Consider the following 14587-nt stretch of genomic DNA (forward strand, 5'->3'; position numbering starts at 1 on the left):
AAAGGAGAAAACGGCCTTTAGCACCCCTAGCGGGCACTGGCAGTACAAGGTCCTCCCATTTGGGCTGCACGGGCCCGGCGACCTTCCAACGTCTGGTAGATAGAGTGCTGACCCCACCAGTCCTATAGTGCCGCCTACCTGGATGACGTTGTCATCTATTCCGGCACCTGGGAGGAGCATCTACTGCAGGTCGCAGCTGTCCTCCGAACACTGGCTAAAGCCGGCCTCCGCATAAACCCCGGAAGTGTTTTTGGATTAAAGGAGGCCAAATATTTAGGCTACCTCGTGGGACAAGGACAGGTGCGCCACAGAGCTCCAAAGTGAAAGACATCTTAGAATGGCCCGTCCGAGTACCAAGAAACAGGTGCAGGCTTTCTTGGGGCTTGCGGGTTACTACCGCCGGTTTGTTCCCGTTTCTCGAAGAGCAGCACCCTTGACTGACCTGACAAAAAGGGCTCCCCTATACGTGGTGTGGACCGACAAAGCAGAACAGCGTTCAGTGACCTAAAGAAGGCCCTAACGTCGGCACCTGTGTTACGGACGCCCGATTTTGGGCTCCCGTTTATTCTCCAGACCGGCGCTTCGGACACAGGCCTGGGTGCCGTGCTGAGCCAAAGCGTCGATGGTGTCGAGCACCCTGTGATGTACCTTAGCGGAAACTGATGGACCGGGAGACCGGTGCGCTGCAGTGGAGAGGGAGGCCTTGGCCATTAAGTGGGCAGTGACCCACCTCCGTACTACCTGCTGGGTCGCGAGTTCGCTCTGGTGACTGATCACGCTGCACTTCAGTGGATGTCCCTGCACAAAGAGTCGAATCCGCGGGTCACCAGGTGGTTCCTGGACTTACAGCCGTATAAGTTCACTGTCACTTATCGGCGGGCACCCTTCAGGCCAATGCCGATGCCCTCTCTCGTATTCACGACCTCTCGGTTAGGTCCGCCCGACCTGGCGGTCCTGGGCTAAGGGGGATCGTGTCACGCGCGCGCAGTAGGAGGCAGCGGATTGATTCGACAGCACCTGGGAAACCACTCGCCGCCAGGGAATGGTGGGGTATTAACTTTCTCCCTCTGCTTCCTCATAGGAAAAAGACCGTCCTGCACCATAGGCATGGATGACCGCAGTGCGATACTTCCGCCCTTCCTCCGCCATCTTGCCCTGGCGTCATCCTTCCCATCCTCCCTTGCGGTCCTTCCCGACATTCCTCCACTTCCGGCTCCTCCCCAATAAAATGGCGCGACGCCAGGAGTCGGCGTCGCGCATATGAACTGTTTGTTTATAATTTTGACCTGCTTTTTGTTCTGATTTACAATATCACGGGGCGGAAAACCCCAACCCTTGCTACTGTCTCTCTCGGTCCTTTACAATATACATATATATATATATATACATATACGTATATATATATACATATATATATATATATACATATATATATATACATACATATATATATATATATATATATATATATATATATATATATACACATATATACATATATATATATACACATATATATATACACATATATATATATATATATATATATGCCAGCAACACTCATGACAATGACAAAACAATTACATTGCCAATCATGTTACGTTATTATTAAAATGTTTCCTTTTCTTTTTCATTACTTCTTTAACACCCTACTTCTCCGCTGCAAAGCGCGGGTATTTTGCTATATGTATATGTATATATATATATATGCATATATATGTATATGTATATATATATGTGTGTATGTCTGTGTCTGTGTCTATATATATATGACAGCAACACTCATATCAGTGACAAAACAATTACATTAACAATCATCTTACGTTATTTTTAAAATGTTTCCTTTTCTTTTTCATAACTTCTTTAACACACTACTTCTCCACTGTGAAGCGCGGGTATTTGGCTAGTTGTAATTATAAGTACAAACAGTCATACAAGGAGCACTTGATGGACTGATTGATTGCATTTATAGGTCTTGGGATGAAACGGTTTCTGAATCGCAAGGTCAGTACAGGAAAGGCTCAAGCGTTTGCAGTATGAGAGCAGTTCAATAGAGGCTGAGGCAGCATGTGCTTGATACTGTATACCGATAATTCTCTTTCTGATCAGCTGCTGTAGAGCTGTGATTCTACACTCAGATACAGTGATATAAATACTAAAAAATAAATAAAATAAGTAATATAGAAAAAGATGATCCGCTGTGGCAACCCCTAACGGGAGCAGCTGAAAGAAGAAGGAGGAGGTGCTGTGAGAGTAACAACGCTAAAGCAGCTATGGTATTTGGAATAGTTTGGCCATTCCATGGACCATTATATTGTTACAGGCTAATTACAATCAGATGCCTTAAACTAATAAAAAACATGTGGTTAATTTCAGTGTATATGATAAAGCTGCATCAGGGACGTGGATCTAAAAAAGAAAGGGAAACCACACTGGAACAAAAGCACTACTTGGACGCTGGGTGCCGCCAGTTTGCAAAACCGAGTAGAGAACTTGCGTATACCAGGGTTTAAGCTAGCGTGAAAATGTGTGTGACGTTACGCCATGTTTAGGTTTTATACACTACGATTTGAGCATGGAAAAGGAAGTATGCAACATTTTTGTGCGTATGCACCATTTATACACGAGACCCCTGGCGTTAAATAAAGTAAACAAGGTGCAAAGAGACACAGACTGGAACAGGAGTGGCTTAATGCCTTGTGCATGTATATGCATGTGTCTTTGTATGTGCATACATGTATACTTTAAATAGATCTCAAAAACTGCTATTTGTGCAAACTTTTTACAAATCAATATAACGGTTCTATTACTAAATGAATCAGACTGAAAACATTCTGGTTAAATTAAACAATTTCTATGGTGGTTATTGTTGCAAATAGGTCAAACTGTTTTTGAGGGATATAGAGAAATGTACTGAACCACACTGAAATGAAAAACAATGGGCTTGGAGGCTGTAACAAAACAAATGCAATGCAACTTGCTTGAAAAAGATTAGTCTATTTTTTCACGTGTTAATATTGTACATAGGTTTCTGCAGAAACACACACACACCACACTAAAATCAATTTTTCTCAATGTTTTGAACATCACAGAATCAGACACTCAGCTTAACTAAATAGCATATTTTTTGAGTCAATCACCAAGCTTCCATTTACATGGAAGTAAAAGGTTAGGTTTAGCATTTTACTGATTATTTTGATATCATTTTAAGCTTTATAGCTTAATTTCCTTATCGTTGAATCATGATAACAGAAATGTTATATGGTTAATACATACAGGGTATAATAAAATGATCATTAACACTCAAAATGCAACTTACATGGTTTCTTCCTTGTGCCTCCTAATGCTCCATGTAAAGCATTTAAAAACCAGGAAAGGAAATCCACAGCATCGCCTTGAAGAAACATAAGGTATCAAAAAATGAACAAAAGATAAAGATTTACAAAATATGTCATTCTTATTAATTAGTATTGTATTTTTAATATTCTATTTTCAAAATGGCCAAGGTTGAATAAAATGGTATTAATTTTCAATACCAATAAGGTTAAACGATATAGAAAATAAACTTCTTAACACTAGAATTACCAGAGTCTACGAAAAAACTCGTAGATCTGTCCCACCTTAAATCGCTTCTTAAAACCGTTCTCACCTCTCCGCCAGCCTCCTTTGTCCTGTAAATGTGCTAATAAAAACAAACTGCAAGCAGCCGGCTATTCCATCCCCCCACCGACTTAGAACGTGCACGAACTTCTCTCAGCTTATGCCTCGATTATCTGGGAGTGAAGTGGAGTTTTAGAGTGGAAATAATACATTGTTGTTTGGAACACATGCATTTCATGTGTGTTCCATTTCTACAGTAATCTGTGTAAACACAATGTTAAAACAGAAACTTTTTCATATTTTAGTAATAATTGTTACAAAATGTAGACATCTATACTAATAAAAGGCAAAGCCCTCACTCACTCACTGACTCATCACTAATTCTCCAACTTCTCGTGTAGGTAGAAGGCTGAAATTTGGAAGGCTCATTCCTTACAGCTTACTTACAAAAGTTGGGCAGTTTTCATTTCGAAATTCTACACGTAATGGTCATAACTGGAACCTATTTTTTTCATCCATATACTATAATAGACTTCTGTTCGATGCCCGTGGGAGGCAGAATAACGCCTCCCACTTAATTTAGTGCCTGCCCATATAAGGCTGTCCATCAGCAGCAATCCAATAGAAACACTGCCGCTAAATATTCACGGGTGAAGGACTGTGCTTATGCAGAGGAAGATTAGATGGTCAGGGTGGTGTTTGGCACAAACTCGGTGAAACTGCGAGAGAAACTTTTAAGTGCCGGGTCTTAGCTAACATCGCCGTGGACATCGTACGAGATGGCACCAGCACAGCTGGAAATCTTCGATGCATGTACACCGAGCAGCTCACGTGAAATGACGCAGTGCACAGACAAAAAGCAACAGTTCCAAAGAGTGCTGAACAAAACCGAATTACACAATTGAGAAGGCAGCAAAAAAATATGAAGCGTGTGATACATACAAGCATATTCATAAGTGCAGCTACTGCGGAAACAAAGCACACGGTGGAAAAAGTCAATGTCCCACTAAAGAAACACAGTGTAAAAAAAAACCCGTGCATGCAGTGTGTCACGTTTCAGATAAAGAGGAAGACGAGCTGTTTATTGATGCAGAAAGAAACAAATCAATGAATGAAACCTGTTATCTTTACAACACAGAATGTAACTTGAACACATCCTACAAATATGAATCTGACTGAAAGAAATAATGATAATCAAATCCTTGATGACAGCAACACTCCTAACACTCACAAAACAATGAGTGTATATTGACACTCATGTTACGTTATTTTTAAAATGTTCCCTTTTCTTTTTCATAACTTCTTTAACAACACACTACTTCTCCACTGCGAAGCACGGGGGTATATATATATAACCGACTCTCTTGATTCACTAACACAATGTCTTACTGGTATTTCTGAATGGATGAATAGTAATTTTCTCAAACTAAATAAAGAGAAAACTGAAATTTTAGTAATTGGCAATAATGGATTCAGTGAGGTTATCAGAAATAAACTTGATGCACTAGGTTTACAAGTTAAGACGGAAGTAAAAAATTTAGGGGTAACCGTTGACTGTAATCTGAATTTTAAATCGCATATTCATCAGACCACTAGGACAGCATTTTTTCACTTAAGAAACATAGCTAAAGTTAGACCTCTTATATCATTGAAAGATGCGGAGAAATTAATTCACGCTTTTGTTTTCAGTCGACTAGATTACTGTAACGCACTCCTCTCAGGACTACCCAAAAAAGACATAAATCATTTGCAATGAGTGCAGAATGCAGCTGCTAGAATCCAGCTGCTAGAATCCTAACTGGGAAAAGAAAATCCGAACACATTTCTCCAGTTTTGATGTCACTACACTGGTTACCTGTGTCATTCAGGATTGACTTTAAAATACTGCTTATGGTTTATAAAGCCTTAAATAATCTCGCTCCATCTTATATATCGGAATGCCTGACACGTTATATTCCAAATCGTAACCTTAGATCTTCAAATGAGTGTCTCCTTATAATTCCAAAAGCTAAACTTAAAACAAGTGGTGAGGCGGCCTTCTGCTGTTATGCACCCAAAATCTGGAATAGCCTGCCAAAAGGAATTCGCCAGGCAAATACAGTAGAGCACTTTAAAACACTGCTGAAAACACATTACTTTAACATGGCCTTTTTATAACTTCACTTTAACTTAATACTGATACTCTGTATGTTCAATTCTTCATAATAATTATTCACAGTGGCTCCAAAATCCATACTGACTCCTTCTGTTTCTTTTTCCGGTTTCTTTGTGGTGGTGGCCTGCGCCACCACCACCTACTCAAAGCATCATGATGCACCAACATTGATGGACTGAAAGCCAGAAGTCTACGTGACCATCATCATCAGGTCCTTCCATGAAAATCCTAAATACAAAGAGGACTGTTTGACTTATGTTAGGTAGATTGCCCAGAGGGGACTGGGCGGTCTCTTGGTCTGGAACCCCTACAGATTTTATTATTTTCTCCAGCCTTTGGAGTTTTTTTTTGTTTTTTCTGTCCACCCTGGCCATCGGACCTTACTCTTATTCTATGTTAATTAATGTTGACTTATGTTTATCTTTTATTGTGTCTTCTATTTCTCTATTCATTTTGTAAAGCACTTTGAGCTACATTTTTTTGTATGAATATGTGCTATATAAATAAATGTTGATTGATTGATTGATTGAACCTGAAAGACCTGACTGCAATACAGAAGAGTTAAAGAAGAATCTGACACTTCAGCAGACGTTTTTACCCATGCAAAATCACAAAGTGATTTCAAGTGAAGCTTTTATGGGAGACATAAATGCACCAGTGCAACTTGCCCCACTTTCCCTGTTGCCAAGTAATGTTGAACCAAGTCGGCACAACGGTGTTCCCAAATACGCACTTTGCTGATAAACTGAGCGCACTGCGCACTGAGTTCGCACGCCGCTTTGGTGACGTTGAAGAACAAAAAAAGAATTTTGAGTTGTTTCGCAACCCATTAGCCGTCGATGTGGAAACTGTACCTGTGCAGATTCAGATGGAGGTGATTGAGCTGCAGTGTAATGGCACACTGAAGGCAAAGTACGATACTGCAGGGCCCGCACAGTTTATTCACTCCATTCCCGCATAAATGCTCCAGCTCCGTCTACATGCGGCTCGAACCTTGTGCATGTTTGGTAGCACATATCTGTGTGAGAAGCTCTTCTCAGTGATAAAGACTAACAAAACAGCACACAGGAGTCGCCTCACTGATGAGCACCTGCAGTCCATCCTGAGAATCTCCACAACACAGAACCTCACACTAAAACATAAATGAACTTGTTGCAAAAAAAAAAATGCCAGGCGTCCAGCTCTGATAAAATGACATAAGAGCAAAGACAACTGAATGATTTGATTTGTTATTGCTGAAAAGAACACATATTATTTTTATTTCCAGGTTTTGTTATGCAGCATGTTCATATTTGAATTTGTATAATTTTGACAGGATATATTTTTATGGAGAGCAAAATCTTTGGGATATTTAAAATTTAAGTTTATTTTTTATATAAAATTACATAACAGTAAAGAAATTTGAATGTTTGTTCTTTTAACGTTTACTTTATTTCTAACTTGTATAATTTAGACAGGATATATTTTTATGGAGAGCAAAATATTATAAGTTATTTAAGGTTTGAGTTGATTTATTCCGGAATAATATTCCTGTCTGTTTTTATTCATATTTATCTTCAAAAAAGTTAAGTTTTAAAAGTTTAGTTTTAGTGTGTTCAATAAATGTTTATCCTGTTCGGCCCGTGACCTAAAGTGTGTTTTGGATTTTGGCCCCCTGTGCAATAGAGTTTGACACCCCTGATTTCGTCGACACAAATATCTTTGGTTGGAATGTAAGGTGAATTTACTCTTTACATTTGTATGGTGAAGAAAAATTTATGCAATGATGCCTACAGTTAACTTACATTCCTACCAAAGATATTACTGTCAACTAAATAAAAATTCCTTCTATTTAAAATTTAAATAGAACTTGAACAGATACTGATAGTTCATAATATCCACGCAGACTTGCACGTAAGAGCGGGAGTCATACGTTTTAACAAACAGCGTATTGCACTGATACGAAATAGCCCATTTAATTATTTAGGAATGGATAAATAAATTAAGATTTTGTACAAATAATGTTTTTCATTTTTCTTCCTTGATGGATTCTGCCACTCCCAGCAAATAAACTCTTTCATAAAAGGTTCAAGAATTTTACAACAGCTTCTATGGCGTACTGGTAAGATTTTGTCACATAGAGCGCAGCAGACTTGCTGTACCTCAAGAGATCCGAGTTCGATTCCCCTCTGGGGAGAAAATGTATTTATTTATTTTTAATGTTCACCGTTCTACCTGCCTGAACTCCCTGTCTATCTATATAGTAATAACAGTAATTTTATTATTATATAGGAGCTTCCCTGTTTGCCTATCATATAGTGCCTTTCCTTCCTACCTATCTATATATCTATCCCCTTAGCTGTTTTTTATATATATCTAGTGCCTTCTCTGCCTGTCTGTCTGTCTGTCTGTCTGTCTGTCTGATTGCATATACTGCATGTCCTGGAGTACAAAAGAAACACCACCATACAGCAACATGTGCGAACTGGCAAGATCGGGGAAAAAAACATGCGGTCACTGATTACAAACCGCAAGATGAATGAAAGACTCAATATATGTAAAAACATCATCGCACTAATGCAATATTGTTTGAAAACGAACAGTGTCAGATCGGGTTTGAATATGCGCCTGATCTGACGCTGTTCGTTTTCAAATAATATTGTATGTACTGTGCGTTGAAACTGCTGCACTGAATAAGCTGACGCCTTCTGTAACAGCGTCAGCGTGTATTCAAACCTGATCTGACGTTGTTTGTTTTCAAATAATATTGCATGTACTGTACTATTTCAGAATAAAACATACATTTGATTTCAGTCAGTCTGTAATAGCCAGTGTAAATGCATGATAATTGTAAAGGTTAGCTTTTTTTTTTTAAATTCAGTTCCATTCTCTCAGTTGCGTTAACGATCCCCCCTCCCCATCTGACACTGCTGTCTTCACATAAAGACACGCTATAGCTCAAATGTGATTTATTTGGAGACGCGCTATAGCTCGAATGTTATTTATATAGGGAAGAAAGTAGAGTGTCAGGTGCTCATTCAGTGTAATAGCACTGACAGATGTGTACACTGCAACAAGTACACATGTCGTAAATGTAGGAAGGGTGTGTGGGAATTGTTAATATTTGAATGTGATGATTTTATATAGCATGGATCAGAAATCAGTAGTTCTTATCATTGCAGCACGCAAGCTGTCGTATCAACCGCCTACTGTAACTTGCTTTATTTTTTCTTCACTTATAGTCTAGAATAAAAGTGCACTTGTTTTGTTATACTTGTACACCAACATATGTTCCTGTGTTTGAGCGACACGGGCATGCTCAAAAAAATAGACGTGTAATGCCACCACGCAAGCACTTCATTTCGCAAGCATTGGTACGAGAATGCAGTCACAAGTACGCTGCAGAGCTATAGCGCATCTTTATGTGAAAGCAGTAGTGTCAGATTGGGGGGAGGTAGGGAAGGATCTTGAACACGACTGAGAGAATGAAAAGTAAATAAAAAAAAAAAAACTAACTTTTATAAGTATCATAAATTACACCAGCTGTTACACACTGAAATCAAATGTATGTTTTTATTTTAAAATAGTAAGAATAAGAGCAGTTTACTTCTCAAAATTGAATCGTTTAGGATCGAACTCATGATCTTTTGCTTACTAGTTAGCAGCTGATACCATTACGCTACCGTGGCAGTTGCAGTAAGTGTATGTCAATGTGGCATGCTAAGGCGGCTTTTTTTCTGCAGTTATATTTTTTAATAAAAGTATACTTGTTCTGTTATATTTGTACCTTTTGTGAAAGTGTTTCTTTGATATGTGGACTTCAGGCTTCATACATTATACCTGTATAGTGTATGCCTACATTTTGTCATTTGGTACTACAATACGAAAAACGTTTCTGTTTTAAAAATGTGTTTACACGGATTACTGTAGAAATGGAACACGTGAAATGCATGTATTCCAAATAATGATCTATTATTTCCACTCTAAAACTCCACTTCATTCCCAGATAATCAATCAAGGCATGAGCTGGGAGAAGTTTGTGCACGTTCTAAGTCGGTGTGGGATGGAATAGCCTACTACTTGCAACTTTTTTTTATCAGCACATTTAGATTAGCAAAAGACGCTGGCGGAGAGGTGAGAACGGTTTTAAGAAGCTACTTACGGTGGGACGGATCTACAAGTTTTTTTGTAGGCTCTGGTAATTCTAGTGTTAAGGAGTTAAAATGAAAAAAACATTATTATTGAACAGTGCATGAAAAGTTACTTTTCTATGAGAAAAATAAACTTGCAAAAAACTTGTCCAGCAAGCCTCAGCAGGAATTACCCCAGCAATAAAAATTCAAAAACACTTTAAAAGAAAGTTGCCTTTCACACCTTTTATTGCATTATAATTTGGCAAAAAATATAATATACCTTGCTTGGTGATCTGAAAGTTTTTCTTACTGCACAAAACAACAGCCTGAAGCATTTCGTGAGGCGAGACATGAGCCTTGAAGTTACGTGGGTTCCACAATTTTCTCATTAACTCCCCAAAACGCTGTACTAACAAAAACATTATGTCTCCTGGTGGTCGCTTAATAGACTGGTAATTCTCCTCCTCCAGAAAGTAGTTACGCAGTGGTGGTACATTTGAGAGAGCCTATTCAAAAAACAGCAACCAAGAAACAAAAAAGAAATTAGTACTGTACTGATGTCCTGAATTTATATGTTATTGGCTTCCTGAAGTAGGTAAACTGCAGTATTCTATTTTTCTTAAATAATATCAATCAAGATAAATGGAATTATGACAAAATCTACATTGCACTTCTACTAAATACTACTAGCATCACAGCATGCTATATATACATTGACAGCTATTATCCTGTAAAATGCATACATTTTGAATTGGTGTAACTTAGAGCAGCACCACACATACTAAAATATTGCTTGTTCAAACAATTCCTACTAGCATTTACAATAAAATAAACATAACCACAATGTTGATGCCCATGCTCTCAAGGAATGTTTTATCTTCAGGCATGATAGCACACACCATGGCACTCTCATGCAGAAGCACTTTATCCATCTCAGATAGGCTTTAAACTAAGTAGATTACCAATACATACTGCTGAACTTCTCAAACTTTTCCAAAGCATAAAGACTGGCTTCAAGTGGCAGGTGCACATTGTTTTAATTGACTTTTGTTTTAATTATAAGCTCAACTATAAAAGTACATAATTTCCATATTATTTGAGCAAATTTGTGCTACTTGTTTTTTTACAAAGTTTTTTCCAGGGAGTCTTACAAATGGAAACCTGGAGCAAAACCTTAAATGGACAAAATGGTTTTAAAAATATATCATGTAGCATGATATATCATTATATATATCTCATGTATATCATTACATGACAGTTTGTTTTATGCTATTCAGGGAAAGGACAAACAAGTGTTCCAGCTTGAAGCCACAACTTATAAGCATTAGAAAATCTACGCTACAGATGAAAAATGATTTTGGACATCAGCACAGATTATGATTTACAATAAATAAGTTAAAATGACTGAATTGCTTATTTAAATTGCATAATTAAATAATATCTGTTATATTTATTGTTTAAAGTAAAACAGTAAAAGCTACAAAATAATAAAAAGAAAATGTGCTCACCTGCAGAACCACATTGGCATAGTCATTGGCTTTAATATTATTCAAACCCACAATTCCTGGAAGGTATGTAGTACCATCATAAGCACGATACAGCCTTCCTTGTTTGTCCAAACTGGCAATGTGCTGTTTTGTAAAAGTAGGCTTCAAAACATACTTGAGAAGAAAAAAAAAATACAGATTCACCTACAGTACTTTCATCTTAACACACAACATTCTCTAACCCACTTAATGCAATTCAGCATTGCAAAGGAGAGGAGCTTTATCTTGGCAACACTGGGAGCAAGACGGGAAACAGTACTGGACAAGCTACCAGCCCATCAAACATACCAACACTTACAGGAGGCCGATCTACAATCATCAATTAACCCAATTTACATTCCTTTGGAGGTGCCCAAAGGGCTCCAGGACACTGGATTCATAAACCAATCGCACCACTAAGCAGTACACTACTGTACTGCCCTATCTTTATATACATTAGTATTTACTTTGATAGCAGAACTTGAACCATGCTCCCAAGGATTTTTATATTTAAACACTGCCTACATTTTCATCATACAAGATCTTCCATAAAAAAATATTTATTTTAAGGTAAACAGAATGTAAAACAGCAGGGAATATTTACTTACTGTAATATCTTCCAAGGATGAGTCAATGATTTCATAGTTATCTGGCAAACAGTAGAACTTAAGTGTGTGCAAGTTGAGAAACACGTGATGTGTGAACTGAACACTGTGTGTGTAGGCATGAGACTTCAAACCACGTCCTGAAAAAAAAGGGGATTGAAAAATGTCCAAATAAAAGGAACAAATCAATAGAGATGCAGAAGCTAGTGTCAAACTTCAAACAACTTTAAGATTTTATAATTTAAATGAATAGTCAATCTCCATTCCCTTTTCTAGATTTTTCCCTCCTTTTCTTCTGACTTCAATGTATATAAATATTTATGTTGCTCTTGATGAAAACCAATGTACAAATTGTACCACTTAACAAAAACCTAGGCTCACTAAACCATGGAATGTGTGACCTTAACGAGCCCCAAATTCCAATCCTGGTCTAGCTCAGCTGGATAGTATTATATAGAGATTTTAGTGCCTCTCTTTAAATAATGCTAACATGATGCTGTTGTCCCTTTTGGAGAACAGTAATGAAAAGTACAATAAATATTAATGTAGCAAACAATTATGTGTTCTTTACAGCCAAAGATGTTTTCAATGCAAGAAAGTTTTGACGAATTTTTCTGTTAAATTTCATTCTACTAACATTAGTGAAAAAGTAAAATAATTTATTACCATATTACCAAAATAATTTCAGTTGCATAGAAAATGATTTAGTGCAGCTCATATAAATACATTTTCAATAAATTCAAACAATAAGAACTGTGCAAACCACAATTAGATAAAAATGACGGCAGAAACTAAAGTGATTATTTTTTCTTTCCAGTAACAGTTTTAATTTACTTTTAATGTAGCAGTATCTCCTTTTCTGTAAAGAATGCATGAAGCTGCTACATATTTCACTTTAGAATTCTTCAACATCCGTGACTTGAATATATGAATATTGTACAAAAGGGTGTTTGAAATACAAAAAAATTATTTCTCAGTTCAGAATCTATTCAAACTCTACAGCAAAGGCAAATTTTTCCTGACCTAAACTAACACACTGTAATGGTTTATTAATTCGTTATGAAAAGAAAAATACATCAAATTATCATCCTAAATGAAATCTTTTTAATACCATGAATGTTACAAAATACATACCTTGGAAATATTTCCCACAAATCAGACAAGCATATACATTGATGTGAGAGAGAGACACGGAGCATAATTTTTCAAAGTCAAAATCCAATACACTCCTGTTAGGAAATGGAAAGGTCAAAAACAATTTCCCCTTAGGCATTCTCATCACAGACTACACAGAAAGATTCAATACAGAAAATACTGTACACCACATAGTACAAAGACTTGAAAGGCAATTTAAAAATATCAAATGGAAATAAACATTTGGGGTAACAATAAAACACTGTCTTTAAATATTTCATAATACAAAAAGCATAGTTATACAGAATCATTAACAAAAGACATCAAACAATCCTAGACATTTCAAGTTAATGTTGCTGGGAAATGAGTTACACATGAATTAGCTAGAGGGGAGAAAAAAAACAACAAATTTACTGCAAGTACCTGTTGATGGTATCCAAGTATGGACAGTGTCGACTGCGTCGGTCAGTTTGTTCAGGATGGGATCTCACAAATTTTACTGGGACTTTAGTAAAAAGAAAAGAGAGGAGCCATGTTTGTGTATATCTATTTCTAAATGAAGAAACTGTATTAAACATTAAAGATTCCAAAAAACTAATACTCCTTCATACTTCACAGTATAAAACAGTACAATTGTAAATAATAATTTTGCATTCAATACAATACAATTTATTTTTTGTATAGCCCAAAATCACACAAGAAGTGCCGCAATGGGCTTTAACAGGCCCTGCTTCTTGACAGCCCCCCAGCCTTGACTCTCTAAGAAGACAAGAAAAAACTCCCAAAAAAAAAAAAAAAAATGGAAGAAACTTTGGGAAAGGCAGTTCAAAGAGAGAGACCCCTTTACAGGTAGGTTGGGCATGCAGTGGGTGTCAAAGAACGGGGTCAATACAATACACAGAACAAATCCTCAATACAGTATAAAAATAAAAATGTTAGAAGTACAGAGTAGAATTTAACAGTAGATGATATCACATAATATGATTTGGATTTGTTTAGACTAAAACAAAAATTACTAAAACTAAATTACCTTTAATTCTGTATTCAACATGGGAAAAGCAATGTTATTTATTGAGCAGACAATGAAAAAGTTACGATAATAAACTTACTTTTAAGTCTTTTAGCAATGAATTAACATTTACCTATTTCTTTATCTTGCACAAACATGCAAATACAACCTTCTCTAAACTATAATGTGCTCATCAACAATTAATACAATTAAACAAAGGCTGAAACAATTCTAATATTCTCTCAGTACTCCAAAACAAAGAAATCTGAAATAAACATTAATGAAACTCATTAAACTTCAGTGCATGAAACACAAACAAAATAGTCAAAATTTCAAAAATAAAAAAAGAAATCCAAATTTACAAAATACATTTATAAACAGCAGAACAACATATTAAAAGCCTGCCTGGAAGCCCCTGCAATTTAATCCAGTATGACTATATAAAT

General features: G+C 36.9%; 1 protein-coding gene across 1 annotated transcript in view; it reads right to left on the reverse strand.

Annotated features, from left to right (window-relative positions):
• Nucleotides 1-14587, reverse strand: part of usp39 (ubiquitin specific peptidase 39) — a 49855-nt gene that overhangs the window by 31490 nt on the left and 3778 nt on the right. The window contains exons 2-7 of the mRNA XM_039768586.1: nucleotides 13556-13637; nucleotides 13133-13227; nucleotides 12002-12138; nucleotides 11376-11528; nucleotides 10148-10373; nucleotides 3320-3394 (exon numbers count right to left, since the gene is read on the reverse strand). Coding sequence (XP_039624520.1) covers nucleotides 3320-3394; nucleotides 10148-10373; nucleotides 11376-11528; nucleotides 12002-12138; nucleotides 13133-13227; nucleotides 13556-13637 — 768 coding nt within the window. The remainder of the gene's footprint in view (nucleotides 1-3319; nucleotides 3395-10147; nucleotides 10374-11375; nucleotides 11529-12001; nucleotides 12139-13132; nucleotides 13228-13555; nucleotides 13638-14587) is intronic.

The sequence above is a fragment of the Polypterus senegalus genome, chromosome 11, assembly GCF_016835505.1.
Source record: "Polypterus senegalus isolate Bchr_013 chromosome 11, ASM1683550v1, whole genome shotgun sequence".
NCBI lineage: Eukaryota > Metazoa > Chordata > Cladistia > Polypteriformes > Polypteridae > Polypterus > Polypterus senegalus.